This window comes from Panthera tigris, chromosome B2, assembly GCF_018350195.1.
Source record: "Panthera tigris isolate Pti1 chromosome B2, P.tigris_Pti1_mat1.1, whole genome shotgun sequence".
Classification (NCBI taxonomy): Eukaryota; Metazoa; Chordata; class Mammalia; order Carnivora; family Felidae; genus Panthera; species Panthera tigris.
The window spans coordinates 49,226,023-49,247,901 of record NC_056664.1 but is presented as its reverse complement, the minus strand read 5'-3'; the positions used below and the strand labels follow the sequence as shown (position 1 = coordinate 49,247,901).

The 21,879-nt window shown below is 37.5% G+C and overlaps 1 protein-coding gene across 1 annotated transcript in view; it reads left to right on the top strand.

Annotated features, from left to right (window-relative positions):
- The window catches only part of PKHD1 (PKHD1 ciliary IPT domain containing fibrocystin/polyductin), a 475,560-nt gene that overhangs the window by 243,966 nt on the left and 209,715 nt on the right, over nucleotides 1-21,879 (top strand). Inside the window, exons 50-51 of the mRNA XM_007095512.3 lie at nucleotides 5,549-5,614; nucleotides 11,670-11,798. Coding sequence (XP_007095574.2) covers nucleotides 5,549-5,614; nucleotides 11,670-11,798 — 195 coding nt within the window. The remainder of the gene's footprint in view (nucleotides 1-5,548; nucleotides 5,615-11,669; nucleotides 11,799-21,879) is intronic.

Genomic DNA, 21,879 nt, shown 5'->3' with positions numbered 1-21,879 from the left:
CCAAATGTGGGCGCTCAACTGACTAAGCCACCCAGGTGCCCCATTATTGTTTGTTTGTTTTAATACAAGCTCACGTGTGTACCCTTGTAAACCAATTCTTTTCCCCCCTATTTATAGGAAAAACTTGCACTTATTGAGGGCTCTATACTTCCTAAATTTAGGTATTTGAATACCGTCTTCACCATTTGTCACATCCTATGCCTCTTGTACCTTTGTTTTCCTAAGATTTGTCTTAAATCAATTCCTGCACTGTCTTATTTTTAAAACCTAACCTCATTTTAAGCAATAATATCCATAAATCATGGGTTCAATGACCTAGTTGCTTTTTCTAAAATTCAGTAACATTCATAGCTATTAAAGTAAAACACTGATGCTACCAAAATCATTACCTCACATTTTATATTTTGAGAATATAATGTGATCTGCAAATTTTTGGTATCATTGATGAAAAGTAAGAAATGTGAACACAGGGATCTCTTTTTGATCTGGGTATCTTTCCTCACTTGCTAAGAACACCTGCTCCGGAGAACAAACCACATTTTTGAGAGAAGTTGTAAAATTCCTCAGTTCAGGGCTTTTTATTTTATTTATTGTATTATTTTTAAAATATTTGTCTGTTTGTTAATTAATTAATTTATTTAGAGGGTGGGGGAAGGGGCAGAGGAAGAGAGGGAGAGAGGATCTTAAGCAAGCTCCATGCCCAGCATGGAGCCCAACACAGGGCTTAGTCTCAAAACCATGAGATCATGACCTGAGCCAAAAATCGAGAGTTGGATGCCTAGCTGACTAAGCCCCCTAGGTGCCCCTTTTAGGGCTTTTTAAATATGCCTCATGGGCAAACAGCTGGAATGCTTGTTTCCAGGCCCCTCCCTTGGAAGTTCTGCTTCTGTAGATCTACACAGAATCCAGGACATGACAGATGCCCCATACAAGTGTGGCAGGCATCACTGAGTCACAATAACAATCGTTATTGTTTTCTGAGTTAATTAATGAAGGTTTAATTGCGCTAACTCTCAGGACTGTAGTTAATGTAGATATTAGATATGTCTATTGTGTCTTTTTTAAAAATTTTTTTTAACGTTTTTATTTATTTTTGGGACAGAGAGAGACAGAGCATGAACGGGGGAGGGTCAGAGAGAGGGAGACACAGAATCTGAAACAGGCTCCAGGCTCTGAGCTGTCAGCACAGAGCCCGACGCGGGGCTCGAACTCATGGACTGCGAGATCATGACCTGAGCCTAAAGTCGGCCGCTTAACCTACTGAGCCACCCAGGGGCCCCATGTTGTGTCTTGAATAAGTTCTTTTACACCTAAAAAAACTTATATCCTTCCATGAATGAAAGCTTTTGGGGATAATGGAAGACTCAAAGATGATCACAGGATTTTCATATAATGTTTCTGTGAAGGATTTTAAAAGATCCTGTGTTAAAAGGGCCAAGGTGGCTGTGTTGCTGCCCCTGTGAAGCTGAAATCAGATGGAAGTATGGTCCTGTGAATCAAGCTTTAGCTACCAGGGACCAGTAATTCTCAACGGTTAAGAGAAAAAGGCTAATTTCTGGGGTGTGTGGTCATGTTTGCTGAATAGGGAGGGAGACACAGAGCAGGAGTGTACAGGTGTGCAAGATGGATTTGGGAGAAGAGGTGGGTGTAGAAGATAGGGCAAGCTAAGCTGGAATGTAGAGAGAGAGGATCAAACTTGACTGCTGGTCCATGAGAAGAGAGCTGGAACCTGGGTCCAGAGCAGACTGAGACTGAGAGAGAAGGCATGAGTCAGGGAGAGAATGGGTGAAATCTGCAGACACAAATTGCAGGTGCTGTTTCAGATTCTCTCCATGTGTAGTCAGTGGCTGACTTATGCTATGTAAATGTGATCTGAATGAGGGGCCCAAATATGTGCATAAACGTAATGGCAAAGCGTGAATGGGAATATGGATCAAGAATGAAATACAAAAGGAGTCAAGGCCCATTAAGATGCCACCTGTTTTTTTTTTTTTAATTTTTACATGGATAAGTACTTATTTCTCCCTTCAAAATTGCAACAGAGAATGGGACCTACTCAAGGAGATAATTAATTTTTCTCTTCCCTAGTGCCCTAGTGAGGACAAAATTTGCCAGGAACAGTACAAAATTCTGGAAGACACTAGTATCATATTTGGCTGAGTAACTCTCCTCTTCCTTAGCACATTTCTCACTTTCTTCTAGATCTCTGTGTTTATAGCAACCTTATATTATATAGCACTCATAAGAATAATTTGGCAATAATTGGCCCAAAGCCTTCTTTTCTTTTTGAGGACCAACCAGATATTTTTACAACCTGGGAAGGATCAACTGCAATGAGTTTCCATTTATAAACAAAGTAGATTCACCACTCTCATATTACAAACTTAGAAATCATAAGCACCGAGAAGACACATGCATAATATCACAGCCTGCGTAAGGCTTTTTTCCTGAGTCGTTACCTTTTTTCTCAGATTTTCATCCCTCTTTGTATTTTCATCCCTCTTTGTATTTGTCCAAATTGGAAGTGACACTTCACATTTACATTGCCTTTTAGAGAGTCAAAGCACTTAGCAAACTTTAGCAGATCTGGTTAAGTTGCTTACAACTCTGAATACTTGATGAGCCATAGGCTCATCATGATTAGGTACAGCTGTAAAAAGAGTAGAAGCATATTTCCTGGGTTTTGTTAACTGGCTGCTAGAATAATGAGCATCCATAATAACAGTATTGATAATCACTATTATTCATGTGCCAAGAACTGTGCTAAGCATGTTACAGGAGTTACCTCATGTTTTCTTCCCAATAACGCTATGAGGTAGATAGGACAACTATTTCCATTTTCACAGAAGTAAGGTTCAGAAATGGTGAAGTACTTGTCAATTACCCACATCAAGGAACTGGAAGACCCAGGATTCAAACCCAACGTGTTAGACCTCATTCAGCACCACTCTCTCTGGCTTCACTCTCAGGGTGTGGAAATGGTGTTGGGGAAGAATAACCCTCTGACCCACTCACATCTCAGAACCAGCCTGCAGAGGGCCATGTACAAGTGATGGTGAAGGAAATCAGACTTTTTCAATCTTTCCTACTTTGGCAACTTTTCTCCATTTCTTTGGATACTGAAACTACTCCTCAGATTGAATGGTATTCACACACTCGTTCTAACCAAATAGGTGATTGCTTTTCAATATATGTTTTTGGGAAGAGGCTCCCCAGGAGGTGGGGAACATTTTTGCATGTGTAGAGGCTGAACAAATTCAGTGGTCATGCAGTTCAGAAGCCATCAGTGTAGAGCGGCAGATATGATAGCCCACTGACCAGGAAGCCTTGGATTACCAAGAACAGGGCCTGGGTTAAGTGAGTTAGTGAATGGAAGGACAAGAGGAACAGCCTATAATCAGGGTTGGATATGGTGAGGGTTAGCCTTTTTAGTGTGCAGGTTAATCATCACCACGATGGCTACAGTGCACAATGCTTATGGTGGTTTTTTTCACCCAGGGGATTTTGGATACATTGATTATTTTCCCTATACTTCAAATTTATTGACCTATGTAGTGTGAAAAAATGATGACTCCATTTTTCCCTCCCCCAACCATTCCTCTTACAAGTATAAATTATACTTATTTTGAGTTAAATTAATAATTATAAAATGACTACAGTGGTTTTGAAAAAAGACTTTTTAAAGTGAAACTTTACTTTTTTACTTTACCTCTGTGGCTCTGTCTTAAGGAAGAGAACACAGATGTACTGAAATCTATAATTACTTGGAAGCTGCTGTTAACAAGGATGATTTATATAAAATCTTTAAATGAACTAATAACCCTTTCCAAATGATTCCTGGAATTTTTCCCAATTTTCCTTCTTTAGATTTTGATTCTTATACAATATTTAAAATATTTAAAAATATTACAATTTTTAATAACCCTTTAAAAGGGTTATTTCCTGCCTCTATTTGCTCATTTTGTTGAAATTGTCAGCTAAGTCCTGGGTATCCTGAGTTGAGCACTATAAATTTAGGATTTCTAGATTAGTCCATGAAAATTAAATGTTTACATGTCTAGCAATGTCTAATGTCCTAAGGTACATGAGAAAGTTCCTCCCTTCAAGATGTAGAGACAGAGCTAATGATAATGCAGTCCTAAATTTATCACAGCTGATGCTTGATAAGTATTTGCTAAGTTGAGAGCAAGCTTGGGATAAATAATACCAATATCAGTGTGTTCACAAGTGGGTAAGTTAGAGATTATAGAAAAAAAGATGAAATACTGGGCTGGTGGCATTACATTTATTTATTTATTTACTTAAGATAAAAAAATGGGTAAAATATACAAAGGATAAAGAAAGAATATAAGCAAAACCTTGGAAGTAGTGATAAAGTAGAACACATAGAGAACCTGTTGGTCATTGTACCTAGTCGCAATATATGTACAGTGTAAGGAGAAAGCCATTCTATATAATGAAGAAAAATTAAATGAGAATAATTATCAAAATAAGAATAGAGGCATAGGAGAGGTCTCATCATGGATCTCTTTGAGGATTATTATTACTATTATTTTTTGTAATATTCTGAAGTGTATGCTTTGTAATTAGACAAAATGATCCTTGGTCTACTCTGTCCTGTGTGAGAGGAAAGGGTTTAGGGTTCCTTGGAAAGGCAAGTGGAGAGCATGGGTTTGGCCAAGTCCTCAAGGCTGCAGCCTTCAACGGCAGTGGGCCCTCCAGGGTGGGAGGTGTTGGTTCACATGACATCTGATAAGGCAGAAAGGTAATTAACCAATAAGAGACAAGGTGTTGCTGAAAAGTGGAGTTGGTGCACCTGATTACTAATTAATCAGGCGTGAGAGCACCTTGTAGATGCATCCACTATTTAATTATAGCAGCCTCTCTTGGCAAAGGAGCATATGTTCCCAGCTTAATCTACTGGTTTATACTGACATCAAATTGTCATTATCAGAAAGAATCAGGCCTTTTGATTATTTCCACTAATTTATTGAACACTTAAAATTAATGAACCCCAGGCCTTTTAAATGTGCTCAGTTGGTTTGGAAGATGAAGGAGAAAGGGGGGTGGAAAAAAGCCTTCATTAAAAGGACAATTTGTTTGGATAAAGGTAAAGCAAATACATTTCATGGGTGATCTGAACTCTATTGAAAAACACATGAATTCTAAAAGCCAAGCCTTCAAAATGATGGAGAGGAAGTAGGCTATGAGGTGTGCCCTCCTGACCAACATTGGCCTCCAAAGAACATATGGCTAAAGGATCCCCTCCCTAATTATTTATGTGTCAATTCTCTTGGAGACCTCACTGCAATTAAGTTTAATCAAATAAAAGCAATCAAAATCAAATGTTGGAAATCAATTGTTAGACTAACTAACAAGGACTTTTTTTTTGAAAATGTAGTTAGGTTGGGAGGAATTTAGGATAAAGCCATCTTTATCACATGAATATCTTCTGTATTAAGATGTTCTTTGCATCACATCCAAGTCGTGTTTTTTTTTTTTTTGTGTGTGTGTGTGTGTGTGTGTGTGTGTGTGTGTGTGTGTTTAGTTTCAGGTGAAGGCCAAGTCCAAGTGACTCTACAGGTGAAGGAAGGTGTGCCCCCTACTATTCCAGGTGAGTATTAACCCACTCACCAAATAGAAGTGCCTGGTACAGCCGAATGTCCTCCAATAATAGTTCTAGAAATTCCTTCAATCTAATTGTTTTATAAACAGGCAATGCTTTCATGCCTAACGATTCCCTATTGTGTCATCCCTATAACTGAAAAATGTGTCTGCATTTCAAAGAAAGATATAAGAAGGGTGCCTTTCAAAACATTGGAAAGTAAGAATTAAAACATGTAAATAAGCACATTTCATAAATTATGGACCATATGTGCACACCGGAGTCCAGATCTGCAGATGGGCCATTAGGCTTCTACCAAATGGAAAGAAAAATTCAGGGTATCTCAAAACTTTAATTGTTCCCAGTAATTTCAGGACATCAGGGTAAACAAATCCTCCCCAAAAGTCAGATGGTTCTGTGAAATCTCTCTAACTCATAAAAGCCAAATTCTCAAAGACTAAAAGACTCATAAACACCTTCTAATGTATTTCATTGTTTGTTTTTGTTTATCCTGAGTAAGTTTATGCATTTGCATCAGGGACAAATCTTTTCAAAGGCCAAGTTTTCCTTTGATTTCCAGGCATTTTTTTGTGTTACATCAGAGCAGAGTCCATGCTAATCAGAAAATGATCTAACTCCTTCATTTAAATTAATAAATAAATGAAATAAAAGGTACTAGACTAAAACTAAACTAGATGCATTGATGGCTACTTCTCCATGCTTATTGGACTGGGAAGAATGTGGTTCTTTGTTTTCATAACTGTTTCTGGGCTGCCATAACATTTTGTTCTTTATGTCCCCTGTCCTTTATCCTTATTTTCCTTTAGGTGGCTCAGAATGCATTATTTATTGTCTCTTGTGCAAGATTTAGAAGGAAACAATGATGAGCAATGATCTTTGGCTCCATGGGGTCTTATGGTCACATGGGGATGTCAATCAAATGACTAACTAAATAATCAGTAAATAAATCTCCTTTAAAATAAGTGTTACCAAGAAAAGTATCTGGGAATTCTCTCTTCTCTGACAGTTCTGTATTCAAATTTCCAATTGTTTGGGTCAGTCTCCATTTGTAGAGAACATATCTGTTGGGTGTAGGTCTCATGCCAGGCCCCCTCAGAGGATACTGGACTGTTTATGGGTGGCCATTAATTACTCAGCCAGCTATATAGTCAAGGTGTCATGCCACTCAGAACTTAGTAGGAAGATTTTTTATTAAGGACTCTTTGGAAGGTGACTATAGGTGGCCAACATCTAGGACTTCTTAGCAGGGGTCAGTTTAACTGGAAGACGTTTCACTTGACCTATCAATTATAACATGCTAAATAAATAGAAAGCTTCATAGAGTTACAGAGTATTAATAAGGAAAAGAACCTCACATGCTATCCTATCCAATTGCCTCATTTTACAAATAAGGGAATGGAAGCCTAGAGATTAAATAGTTTGCTTAAGTCCCTCCTCTCACTGGTTGAGCCTGGATGAGAGCTCAGGTTACTCAACTCAATTCAGTGTTCATTCTGCCATATAAACTCTATGTGAGTTTATACCATATAAACTCTAAGATGTTTAAATTACCTTTTGAACATATACTAATTTATGACCTAGATTAAAATTAATCATATATAATCAGTTTTCCTAGCCAAGATAATTTGGAACAAGAAATATTCCTAAAACACAGAGTTACAGAACTAGTACATGACCATTCATCAGGAAGAAATTTCAAATATTAATATACTTTGAAGATATTCCCTGATTCCCATGGTATAGGGTACATGTGTTAATGTTAAAATTTATTTTAAAAAATTTGTTTACTGTTTATTTATTTTTGAGAGAGAGAGAGAGCATGAGCAGGGGAGGGGCAGATAGAGAGGGAGACACAGAATCTGAAGTAGGCTCCAGGCTCTGAGCTGTCAGCACAGAGCCTACCGCGGGGCTCCAACTTGTGAACCCTAAGATTATGACCTGAGCCGAAGTCAGACGCTTAACTGACTGAGCCACCCAGGTGCACTGCTAATGTCAAAATTTAAATATGAGTGTGTATTTTACTTAATGGAAAGCTGTATTAAAAACAGTAAAATTATTACAATAACAAAAATTCTTTGAAAGCAACTAATGGGATGATTAATGGAGTTCTCTGTATATGTTAACCCATTCAGAGATTCAACATGAGTGTATAATGCACAGGTCATTCATGTTCCTCCAACACTATGGTCTTACTTATATCCTCTCAATGTCCACAGTGCTTTATACAATATTGGAGAGGAGAAAATGAGCAAGGAAACCTACCTTGGGGGGAAGATACGAATACTTCTGAAGAGCATTTACCCAATGATGTATTTTCAGTGGGGGGTACCTGGATATATGGTGCATAGTGCCATGAGAACATTCATATAATCAGGTATATTCTCTTCCTAAATTTAATCCTTTCCCCACAGATCTAAGTTTATTTCCTTTCCTCACATTTCTGAGAATCTATCAGCCCTTCTCTTATTTACAGTTAATCCATCTTTCAACATCTTTTGAATTTTGTCCCATCAGTAAATGACTCTGTCTTGTGTAGTTAGCCTCTCCTTTGCTGGCCTCTTCTGGTCAGTGCCTCTCAATTAAAATAAAACAAAGCAAAACAAAATTCATGGATACTGAATATTCCTCTAGTTGACATCTCTGCTGCAAACTTCTCGAAAGACTAGCCTCTTGATGCAGAGCTATAAAAAGCTTGGTGGATGAAGGATCAAGGTGGAGAGGGCAATATTTGGTTCAGATAGATAACAAGTTAAGACCACCTTAAATTGTGGCTTTTGTTGAGTGACAGATTTGTGGAGGAAAGCAAGATGAGGCCTCCTTATAAATGTTGGTCCTGACCAAAATTCATGGAGTCTGGTTTCAAGGTAAGACTCATTTATCTAAAGATTAGGAAGACAAATAAAATACTAAGGGTCTCTAATCATAAAATGTTGAATCCTCAGTGAGCATTTTGGATGATCTGACCCAGTGTCTTCCCTTCCTTCCCTCCCCTGCATCCCTCAATCCGCTATTATCTACACTGGTTCCACCTCAACCTTTCCGCTGGACCCACTTTCATCTGGATCATCCATGCTCTGGTGGCCAAATTCAGCAGTCAATCCTTATTCACTCTTTTGTCAGAACTTCACTGTTAACAAGATCACTTCTGCCTTCTGGTCATGTTCTATTTCTTAGGCTGCCAAAACATTCCTCTCTCCTGGTTCTTCATGCATGTCTCTGACTGCTTCTTCTTTAATTCTAGTAGGCTTCTTTTTTTCTCCCCACCTTTCTTTAATAGTAATAGGCACAAAGAAGCCTGATATTAACTATAGAAATCTAGTAGCTCTGCAAGAGACTGAAATGTCTCCATGAGAGTGTTCTTATCTTAAGGCAGAATGGTATAGAATGGTCAAAGTCGTTCATAATAATAATTCTTAGAACATTAAGATTCAGTTTGTCCATTTAAAGACAGTTTCAGCTCTCTTATATATTAGAATGAAGATGACAAAGTGAAGAATTTGTTTCCAATCTCTGTGATATAAAGAGTTTTTGAAGCTTGGTATATGGTTTTAAGGAAACTGGTTATTCCCCTTTTGAAGTATCACTGGAAATAAGGCAACAGAGCATCTCTCTCTGGCCTCTGTGGTGCTACTTAGTGGCTATTTCAACAAAGCCTTCAAGCCATCCCCACCTGAATATTTATATTACTGGAAAGGAGGCAAAATTGGGAGGAAACTAGGTATTACAGTCTTGGTGTTTATAAGATATTTATAAAGCCTCTTTCTGAGTGAGCCTTGTGCCAAGACCATGACTGATTCCCTTGGTGGAGTGTCTCTTTTGTGCTGATTAAATTCCCTAGGATTTCTTTCTTTTTTTTTTTTTAATTTTTAATGTTTATATATTTTTGAGAGAGAGACAGACAGAGTGTGAGTGGGGAGGGACAGGGAGAGAGGGAGACACAGAACCAGAGGCAGGCTCTAGGCTCTGAGCTGTTAGCACAGAGCCCAACATGGAGCTTGAACCGATGGACCACGAGATCATGACCTGAGCCAAAGTCGGACACTGAACTGACTGAGCCACACAGGCACCCCTAAATTCCCTAGGATTTCTACTTGACCACAATCTATATACTTTTCAGTTACCCAAGGGCTTTAATGAGACCATGATTACAAGGGAGTTGGGTTCCAGTAGACAAAGTAACTGGGCATTCCCCAGGGTTCTGACCTAAGACATTTTTTCTTCTCATTTGTAATCCTCTGGAAATATCCTCACCATCCTCAGAGTTTCAAATACAACCCTGAAATCCATCTCTTTGACTTAGAGCTCTCTCCTATTCTTCAGATTCATATCTAATCCCTGCTTGCTGTGTATCTCCACCTGGAGGCCTTTTCAAAGACACCCCAAACTCTATATTTTCCAAACTGAATTCATCAATTCTGTTTTAATGGACATCTCTGCCCATTACCACCTATGCTAGGAGTCATCTTTGTCTCTTCTATCTTTGTTACCATCTTTGTTGCATCACGCTTGGATCTCTGATTATTTCTCCAGCCTCATCAATTGCCTCCTCCCTGCTCTGTGTTTCAGCAACACCAAACTGTTTAGAGACCCTTCACTTAATGTCTTATTTCTTGCCATTACTCATGATCATCCTCTCTGTCTGTCTCACCACAACACCCTTTCCCTTTATCACTCCTAAGCCTAAAATGCAGCTCAGCTGCTCCCTCTCCAGGAAGGCTCCTCTATCAAGGTTTCACTTCCTCTCTGTTGGGTACCATTAAAGAGAACAGCTTCAGAGCTCTATCCTCCCAGGATTTATTTATACAACTTACACAACACTATTTGCTCCTTTGGAGGAAAGAATGGCCTTTTATTCCTTTTTGTATCCCTACTTTTTAGGAAATTTTGGTAGAGAAGGTACTCATTATTTATCCTTGTGAAATTAGCATAATGGGTGAGATTTTTGTGCCCCCTCCCCCCATCACGTGAGATACCACATTATCTGAACTCTTAAAACTCAAATAACATTTGGTATCATCTGTGAATCTTCTCATCCTCTTTTGAGAGACTGTCTGTGCCCTCTGTCTCTGTGCTAGGGATCACACTTCTGAAAAGAACATGTGGGTGCAGTTCAACATGGTGTTGTGCATGATGGATATTGGGCAGCCCCCACTGGATATTATTAGATTTATGTTACCATTCCCTCATGAAGTGGCCAGTGGATGGTTGAAAAGGAAATGCCATTTGACCATCAGTGGCAGAAGCAATAAAAACCAGTTGGAACATATGAACTGTAGGTAAACTACTGCAATGAAAGGTGTCCAGATTTATTATGCATTGCCCTTAATATGCATTAAGAACTATGAGAAGATTATACCTTTGACTCAGTGATTCCATTGCCAAGATTCTATTTTAAGAAGATATCATTGTTACTGGCAGATTTGTATAGAGAGATTTAACACTGCATTATTTATAATTTTAAAAGTGGAAAGATCCTAAATGCCAAACATTAAGGATATTATAGACCTTGTATATGATAGAATATTATGTACCTATTAAAATTATGTTGCAAGGAGTTTTAATGACATTAGAAAATGCATCTTAAAAATTGCTAAGCTAATTAAAATAAGAACTGAATATAAATTAATATATGATGTAATCTCAATTATATAAAAATGCTGAGAAATTCTGGAAGGAAAGCAAATATAAGGTTAATGGCAGTTATCTCTAGGTGTTGAGATTATGGGTAATTATTACTATTTTTTTCTATATTTGCATTTTCCAATGTTCCATGATGAGCATATGCCATATTTACATAAGGCAAAACACAAATGTGTAATAACAAAAGTAGAATGTATTTTCCCTAGAAATAGATGTAATTGAAGAATTGAATACTTGCTTTATAATTGATAAAATGATTTTTGGAAGGTTATAAAATATCAAAAGACAGCTACCTTGGGAGGTAAAAATATCATTCGTATCCTAAAATAAAGACAGAATTTGCGAGTTATTATAGTGAGTCAGATTTTCATAGTTACTTTTCTATTTTTCTTTCATTTTGTAGCTTCTACCTCTGCACCTAAGTCAGCTTTAAAATGGTCCCTTCCTGAAGCATGGATAGGCCTTGAAGAAGGCTGGGGAGGACACAACCATACCATTCCAGGTCCTGGGGATGATGTCCTGATTTTACCCAGTGAGTAAAACAGTCCCTTAATTAAATAATCACAGATAGACTGAACCAAGACAATCCAGTTGGGAATTATCTGTCATTTAAATATATTGTACAACATGTAAAGAATGTGGGCATTCTTATTTGTAGGCCCTTATATCTATAACTTTCTTTTTTGAATTAATATAGGTGAAGAATTTAATAGTCCTATGAAATCTCATAAAAATAGCTCTGTTTACCTTCATTAAAGTGGAATGGGCAGTCACCATGACACAAGGAGTTAGAAAACTCCACTAATGGGATTTATTCTTATATGTCAAAGAACAGATTTTCAGCCAATTCTACTGTCCTTATGTTTGAAAGACATAGTGTATAGAAAGAAGCAATTTGCAAATTACTTCTTTTCTTTTGCCTTTATGGATATTTTAAATATAGAACTTTTAAACTTTAAATATAGAATTTTTCAAATATAGAAAATATGATGAATAAGCTCTTCTGTTGCCACAATATGTCAAAGATGCTGGAAAAGGAAACTGATAAATAAAACGGAAAAATAAAAGTCTATGTATGTATGTATATATCTATCATCTAGATGATAGAACCCTCTTCCCATATACACATATACACACATATGGAAGAAAGAAGATTCTTCAGATAAACAGAAACACACACCCATACTTATAAAATTATTTCTGTTTTAAAGATTTTATTTTATTATTATTATTTTTAAGTAGTGTCTACATCCAGCCTGAGGCTTGAACTCACAACCCTGAGATCAAGTTGCATGCTGTACCAATTGGGCCAGGGAGGTGCCCCCAAAATTCTTCTTTCTTATGAGCCAGTTCTCGAAACTCCCAGAAAATCTCCCTAGCCTGAAAAGAAAATATTTTTCAGAGAACAAATATCTCTCCCCTAAAAGACCTACTTTCATTTATGGCTTAATTTGAACTTCCTAAGGTAATCCTGAATTTAAAAACATCCATACTGGAAGAGGAATATTTGGTCATCTGTGAAGTGATGTCAATAAATGTACAACTAGCAACATGGCAGGAATTATTCTTCATGTGTTCACTAATTCACTCTTCATAATAACTTTGTGATATAAGTATTATTCTTATTCCTATTTTTACTGACAAGGAAACAGAGGCCCAGGGCAGTTAAGTAACTTGCCCAGGTTCACACAGTTTGCAAGTCAGCAGTCAGGATTTTAACCCTGGCAGTCTGACACAAAGTCCGTAATTCTTACCGAATCAATGCATTCTCTTTCTAAGAGGGCAAAGAGTAAATGAAAAAGAGTAGTTGTGTTTCTTGCTTTATTTAGGATACAAAATGAAGGCAGAATGATTAAAACATGGTAACCACATTTTGGGCATTGGAGTTGTGCCAATACAGCTGTGCAGAGAGAGACGAGAGACAGGAGAGGGCAGGCTGACTAGTATGAACTTGAACTATTATTATCATCCTACTCCCCTATCATCCACTTCTCTCAATGGAGAATGTAACTTTTTGAATAAACAAGCTCATGAGTCATTCCCATACGGAAGGGAAAAATCTGTTCTGTTGCAGCCATTTCTTTGATGAATGTAGCCAGCGGATTGGCCCTGGGCTATGGTTTTTCCCACTAAGCAAGCTGTTTCCCCCACCCCATGCAGGAAGCAAGTGAAGCTTTTCAACGTTGCCAAGTTTTTAGTATCCTTAGGGACCTTTATGCTGAGAGAGGAGTAATGTTAGCTATCTCGCTTGGCACTGCAGTTGACTATATCCACTGTGTGCCCTGACTGTTGGGAGCCCCTGGCATTCTCCGTCATTCTTCATTCCTTTGTTCATGCATGGTCAGCTTATAAGATGGACTTGGATTCTCCATGAAACAGTTCTTAAATAGCACAGATCAAGAAATAAAATAAAATAGAATTAAAATAGCACAGATCAGTGCTTTGGAAAAAAGTGGGGCATGAGGGAGAAGTACAGGTGTTGGATGTAGAAAGTATCTTTCCATTGGTCCTCCAGTCTTATTGTGAGAATCAGAGAAGTTAATATTTTTAAGCCATGCAGTTATTGTTTATTATTTCCAGTTTTCAAATGGAAAGACAAGTGAATGAAAACGAGTATGTAATCCATAATAAACAAAGTTTTTACTCTTATCCTGTTGCTTCTTTTTTCTTCTCTAATAAGCTATCTTTTAACCCCAACAAATGATCTTACAGTGAACATTTGAATCCATTGTTCTGTTTGGGGTCTTGCGTAGGAGCTGTTATGGTTTACTTTTCCCTTCGAGTTTTTGGCAAACCCTGATATTTTGACCTCTGATGGACCTTTAGTTTGAATTTACCTTTCTAGTTGTGGTTTTGTGTTCATGACTTTTACCTGGCTCTCTTGGTTTCTTTCATTCCCAGTCTTCCTTGAATCAGATAAGTTTGTTCTCCCAAGTGTGGCACAAAACCAACAACAAATATTGCTTGAAAGAAGTGCACAATCTCAAAGCTGCCACCAATAATTTAATTTTAGAATTAAAATCTTTGAGTTTCATGAATTTGACACAGTACAGCTATAACTTGTACAGGGCTGTGAAGAATAATGTCTTTTCCTTTGAGCAGATACCTATGAGTTAAGGTTTTTATGATGATGATAATGACGATAATAATAGCAAATATAATTTGAGTGCTTGATGTGTGACCTGCACTGTGTGCTACATGTTCTATGTGGATTTTCTCAATTGATTCTCACAACTACTTTATAAGTGGATCTTGGTATTGTCCTTCTTTTTATGGGTGAGGAATCTGAGACATAAAGAGGTTGAGTAACTTGCCCAAGTTCATCCAGCTAGTAAGTAAAGAGGCTGCAACAAGAAATTCGATTCCAGAGCCCTCCTCATAGTATCATTAAAAAGACAAATTTACCAGCCCTGCTTGTTCTGATTCATCCAAATCAGATTATACATTATACAGGATTTATACTTCCCTGCTTATTGTTCATATTGTCTCCTTCACTTGGGATTAAAAAGGAAAAAAACACCCAACTATTTATTGAGTACATAGCATATGTCAGATGCTCAAAGAATTCAATCTTACCACATCCCCATTAGGTACATACACATGAAAAAACTGGAGAAACTTCCCAAAGAGGTATCTGATGTAATGAGCCTTTAGCAAAAGCATGTTCTTTACATCTGGCAGCAAATGTAGTTGTAATTCAAGTTAACACTTCTTTCCAATTCAGTTTAGGCAACATTTATGGAACACTCACTGTGTTCAAGGCTCTGTACCAGGTGCTCCTGATCCGGGGATCCAAAGGCAAATCAGATACAGCCATGACCTCAAACCGCTAGGGATTTAGCTGAATCAATAAAACACAGGGGTGCCTGGGTGGCTCAGTCAGTTAAGTGTCTGACTCTTGGTTTTGATTCAGGTCATGATCTCAGAGTTTCTTGAAATCAAACCCCGCTGTGGGCTCCGTGCTGACAGTGTGGAGCCTGCTTATGATTCTCTCTCACCCTCTCTCTGCCCTTCCCCTGCCTGCTTGCACTCTTTCAAAATAAATAAACTTAAAAAAAACCCCACAGAATACATAATAATACAACAAATAGCTGGAGTTAGCAACAGAAGTGTTTTGAATCAAAGTGTCTCAGGTAAATGGAAGAGAGGTGGCTTCATGGAGGAAGAGGACCTTAAAAAATGGAGTAAGAATCTGAAGGTCAGGAGACACAAAGGCATATTAGGGAGTTAGTAACGTTTTAGGATATAGAGGATGGGCTGTTGACTAGGATAAATCTAGGTTCCCATGTGGATTTTAACATTGACCAATTGTGTGACCTTGGACAAGTTTTAAGCTTCTCTGACATTCATCTATAAAATGAAGGCTGTAATTAATATGTATGTCATAATGTTACAAAGATTAAATGAGGTAACAGTACACATGACCACTGTATAGAGTATTGGCAGTAATGGAATTAGAGATGAAAGCTGTGATTTTTAATGTATCAGGTGCTCTTTTCCTTCATTTTTCCATCTGACTGCCCCTCTTGGCCCCTGGTATTAGCAACACTTTGTATTTGCTTTCCAATGGCTTATTATTTAATTTTCACAACATCCTTGGGAGCTAAATAGGTAATAACTATTATTACAGTAAAAACCCATTTTTACATAATACGATTTTAATGGAACTGCTGATTTTACAAAATGAAAGTGACTGGTAAAGAAGATTTAAGTGATACTTTTGAACCTCTAATATAATTTTATGGTGTTTTGTGTATTTTAATTCATTAATAAAGGAAACGTGTAGAACATTCCCATCATTATTCAAATAGAATAGCATAATTTTTCAATAAAATTCTTAGGGTAAATTGCCTATTTCCATTTTCTGGAAAATCAATTTTATGGAATGACCTCAGACCCATCCTATTCCATAAAAATAGGACTTTACTGTACTAATAAAAGATATCACTATCTTAAGTATGGTACCATTTTCCTCCAAGGCGTTCTGTCTTTATAGACATTGGATTTTGAAAGAGCCGTAAATTCTTCTTGGTGGTATTATATGGAGTAAGCTAAGGTAATCATGAAGAATTTGCTTTGCATTATAGTTTATGATAACTTTGCTTCACACAAACAAGTATATCTGATTGTCTTTGCCCCCTAAATATTGAGAGAATTGGTATAAATGCATTCTAGACATCTTATAGAGTGGAAACAAGTTCTAACATATTATACAAATCACACTTTTGCAAGCATAGCTGGTCAATGGGTGAAATAATCCTGCTAACCTGTACTCCACATTTTGTCCTGAAAGGACCTGAGAGGATTTGTGTAAGATGCTTCCAGTGCTTTCTTTGAAGGAATTTCAGCCATGAAAGGATGATACCCTTTTCACACAGAGTAGGCTTAATGAAAGGAGAATGTGTTTTAATTCCAAATGATAGGATTCTGTTTTGAACGGTACAGATATGATATCATATAGCCTCCAGCATAGACTGCACATGTGTGTGTGTGTGTGTGTGTGTGTGTGTGTGTTAGAATTCACAGTGTTCCTTTTTTTCTGTATTACTTTGAACTGTTCTTATTTGAAGAAATGAGTGGGATAATACTGTTTTTCTTTTATAATAGTTCTTCTGTTTGTTCTGATTTTCAATACTTGGGTATTTTAAATGGCAGAGAAGCTCCTCAAAGCCATGTGATGTTGAAAGGTGGCAATATTTAATGCATTTCTTTGTTAAATGATGACACATTAAACTTGGTGATATGAGGTAAAATGATCATAAATCATCAAGTAGTTTTGGGGGGAGAATTTCTACAAAATGCTGTAATCATAGCATTATTAGCTTGATTTACCTTTTTCTTATGTGAGATTATAACTAATTTAGAATAAGATACATGTAACCGAGATTTAAGTCTGCAAAACCAATTAGAAATCAGATGTTATAAATATTGTGTTATATCCCTGTAGCCTGAATAGTTTTCAATATTCTGGCGTTGTCCCATTTGGGTGGGACCAGAGTCTTGCAAACCATTACCTCATTTATTCTGGACTACCAGCAAGTTGAAAAGGCAAGAAATTTAAGCCTACATTACTGGGGTCCATTCTATGATGAAATCTATTTCTATTTAACAAACCACCTAGACACTTAATAGCTTAAACCTCACATTTTATTTTGCTGACAGTTTTGTGGGAAAGCCTGAGGTATTCTTGTTTTGAATCTTCCAGGCATTGTAGCCAGATGGTGGCTGGGATATAGTGATCTAAAAGCTCAACTTGGCTGCATGGTTTAAGATGACTCACTCACATGGCTGACAGTTGGTGTTGGTTTTGGTTGGGGAATCAGCCAGGGTAGTCAGCTAAGAGGCCTCAGTTTCTTTCCATGTGGGTTTCTCTGTGGAGCCTCTTGGGCTTCCTCACAGCATGGCAGCTGGATTCCAAGAAAGGGCAGGCTAAGAGGGAGTTCTCTAAGATTGAGCAGTCCAAGAGACCTGGGTAGAAGCTGCATGCCTTCTGAGCCAACCTTAACAGTCTCCAAATATCATGACCACCATATTCACTTGGTCAGGTGAGGCACTAAAGGCAGCCCAGATACAAGGGAGGAGAATTAAGCTCCACCTTTCAATGGGAGGACAAGCAAAGAATGTGCAGCTGTCTTTAATCTACCACTGTGTATGTATTTATGTGTGTGTGTGTGCATGCATGTAATTAAGAGCAGATGTACCTGACTTAATTCAAAAGGTTTGAGTGTTAGGGTCTGCTAAATTTGTACTGTTTTTCCTCTCTTGGCAGAATTTATTTAGATTCTGTTGGCTTACCTGAATGAGAAATTGAAGAACACCAGGAGTCCAGAGTGGTCAAAAGATTTTAGGTTTTTTTTTTAGAATCTATTATGCTTGGTGGTCTTGTACTGCCCTTTGCTGCCTGATAGTAGGATTCTTCAACCCTCCAAACATAATTGTGGGCCCCTGATCTGGGATTACTCACTTTGAGGTGGGGTCAAACGACAGTGTTCGGCTGCAGCACACATCCAAATCTTTACATGCACGACCAGAAGTCTCTCCTTGGGAGAGAAGAGTGTGCTGGGGTGAGGGGGAAGAGCAGATAACAAATATTTTGAGCATTTTATTTCTCTCGGGGCAGAAATTAAAAGTGTGCAGGGACAGCAGCCAAAATTTTCTTTTACCTTATTTAGAATATGAATGGGGAAGCTATTTGTTAAGATTTTACGGGAAAGAAGAGATGAATATGATTTTTTAAGAAATACTTTTGATACAAATACTTTAATCAGTATTATTGTCAAATAAAAACAAATAAAAAGAAAATCTAAAACCAGAGATCAAAGGATCTTTAGATACTGTATAAATCTCCTTCCTTTTAGGCAGTTCCTTGGCAGAGAATATAGACCGTGAACATTGCTTAATGGTAAAGGGTGTTAAGGCCACATTCTTCCCACAAGAAGAAAAACTGAAAATCTCAGGCTTTGTGGTAGAAATGTTTCCATAGACCTTCCCAAAGAGTTTTGAAGTATTGAATGTAAACTCACTTTTCATATGTCTGTTAATTTAAGAATATATATAGAAGCTCACTACTGAAAGCAATCTAGGTGTAAAATCCTTTTGCAGTATGGATTTCTTTGAAGAACTCAGTGATTATCTAGGAATTTGTTTTATTTTGGGTTGTCTTTATGTGGGTTTACTTGCATTAAGTAAATATAAATATACATGTATGGAAAAATACAGAGATGTAGAATTGTTGAAGCTGGTAGGCAATTTAGTGGCTATCTAATCCAACTAAAATGAGCTAAGGTAATGCAAGTGTTTTAGATATCGTAAAATGCAGTGAAATGCATTATTATTGCCCAGACTTTTATGATGGTTTGTACCAAGGATAAGAACAGAATTTCAGCCTCCTTGTTTTCAACCTAGTGTTGCCAATTGCCTCCCAAAATTTATAAGAAGGAATACTGTTTCTTTTTTGTTGTTGTTGTTTTAGGTTTATTTCCTTCAAATAAGATTATATCTACAAGACACACTTGGAGCTTAGGAAGTTCCTTCTAGTTTCAATGACCACAATTCAAATGGCTTCTTACAAATTAATAGTAATAGTACCCTAACTACTGACCAGAGCCTGTGACAGAGTGCCGTTGTTAGGAGTGGACAATTCCAAACAGGAGTTGGAATTTAAAATATACATATGTTTTTATAGCTATATATGTTTTCTCCATAAAAATTAAATTCAGTTAAATTAATAGCAGAGCAGATATTTTTACTTCCTATAAGCAATAAAAGGAACATTACTTTAAAAATATATTAAAATAGGTTGATAGCCTTTCCCTCATCTCACTTTGTCAATCTCTGCTTGACTCAATCATGGTGTTTGTTTCTGGGCTAATTAGAACTCACTTAGAATCTTCTCTTGGGATCCAAAGTCATGTAGGCCCTGACACTCTTTATGGCTTGCTAACTTGCTGGAACTAATTAGAGTTCTACTTTAATTGAGTGATTTTTCAAACCCTTTTCTGTCATTACTCACCTGAGAAACATACTCATTGTCATAGCTCATTAGTATTAGTATCATAGTAGTTTTCTTGGAGGGGACATGTTTCCTCAGGGTTTTCAGGTCATAATTTGGGTGAGGGGGCAGGGTGGTGTTGGTGAGTGTGAAGTATGTAGGAGACCCATTGCTCATTGTGGTACTTACCCCCACTTGGAGAATAACTGCTTTTATTCATTTATACCCTTCTGGGCACCCTGTGTTCCAGCGTCAGAGGAACGTAACAGGTATGCCTAGAAAACACCTCTGGTGCTTTTCCTTCAGTTGCAATAGGTGTGATTTCTTTGCTACTATAACAACTTCTTTCTCCTACATATCCCCTGCATACTTCCTGCATAGTTTAAAACTACTTTTTAAAGGGACAATGCATTATTTTCTCCAGGACTTTTATGTGTACTTTGACCTTAACAATATAAGCTATCAGCTTTGTTGTAGTCATAAATGCATTGGTGGTTGCTATGGAGCTGTGCTGCTATGGTGGAAAGCAGAACTGGCAGGTCTTGGCCTTTTATTAATTGTGAATGGTAAAGAAGATGGAAAAGAGTACTCAATTTTGTACATGGGTTAATGGCTAGGGATGCCACTGGTAGAGATAGAGGATGCAGGGGGAGAAATAGAGGTAACAGGGAAGATAATAAATTCCCTTAGACATATACTAAATGTCATGTTTATATGCCTGAATGGTAACTAATGGAAATGTGGACCAGAAGTTTGGGAGGGAAGCTAGTTGGGAATCTGGGTTTAGATTTGGTAATCCTCAGAATCATTGACTGAGGAGGCCTTGGGGATTGAACTAGGGGAGAGCCAACAGGAAGCCATCACACATAGCTCTATAGAGCAGGTAGGAGACAATTCTAATTTAAGGTGGAAATTCTAATTTAAATGGCAAGAAGTGAAACCAGAGAAGGAGCAATCATGAAACTAGGAAGTTAGGTAGGACAACAGAAGGCAAGAAAAGAGCAACAGGAAGATGGTGGAGGTGGTGCCAAGGAGGACGAGGAGGGCAATTTAGAAATTGCCCGAGGATAAACTACATACTCCCTGGAAGCTGCTGTAAGTCAAAATCTGCTGCAAAAAGCAGCAAAAGCTGCTGCAAAATCTAATGGTCTTACAGTTTCACACATGTACATTGGATCTTTATGGAAACCCTTGTAGAGATCACTGTCTATAAGGATCCCCATATCTTTGTTAAAATTAAAAGCAATTACTCACAGATGAGAGCAGCACTTCTAGGGTGACAACCAGGTTGTCTCTGGTCACTCTCTGGTTAGAATACTAAGTTTTCTAAATTCATAGGCTCCTATGATAGGTTAATTCCAACAGTATTGGCCAATTTGTACAGTTCAATCAGTATGGGAAGATAGAATAGGCTATAATCTCTAAGATATCACTCATTTCCTAAAGAGGTACAGTATTACAAAACTATAGAACAGGACAAGAAATAATTTTTAAAAATATTTAGAGGACTGTGTGTAATACTTACAATAGGTTTCATTCTGGAGGTAATAATTGATGGTCATATTTAATACCTGCAAAGCAGGCCATCAGAGCACTTCAAATTCCTTTCCACTTTGGAATACTGAATGCAGCATCCAAAGATTTTGATATTTATTTTAGTGTGTTGATATTAGGAATTAATTTCTTTAAAGTCATTAGTAAACAGAGTGACCAACTACTTTGGTTTACCTAGGACTTTCAGTGATGAGATCTAGACAGTCTATGGAAAACTAGGACGAGTTGGTCACCGCACTAAGAAATCCCTTTTAAAGTTCCTACCAACCTCATGTTCTATGATCTGCTTTGTCACAAATTTGTTGAGAATTAATGAATTTTTTCTTGCTTTAAATGCATAAACTTACATTTTACCTAGTTTTATTCCCTCAGGAAATTTGTCTCATGGAATTAATATTCTTTGAAGAGACACAGGCATTTCTTACAAGAGAAGGAGACCTGAGTGATTGCATATGCATTTTGCCCTCCCGGTTGGGGTTGGGAAAGTGCAGCCAAGTAAGGAACAGCTGTCTATGGGGCCCTTAATGTAGAGCAGGGTTTTTTTCGCTTGCTCTAATTGAATTACATC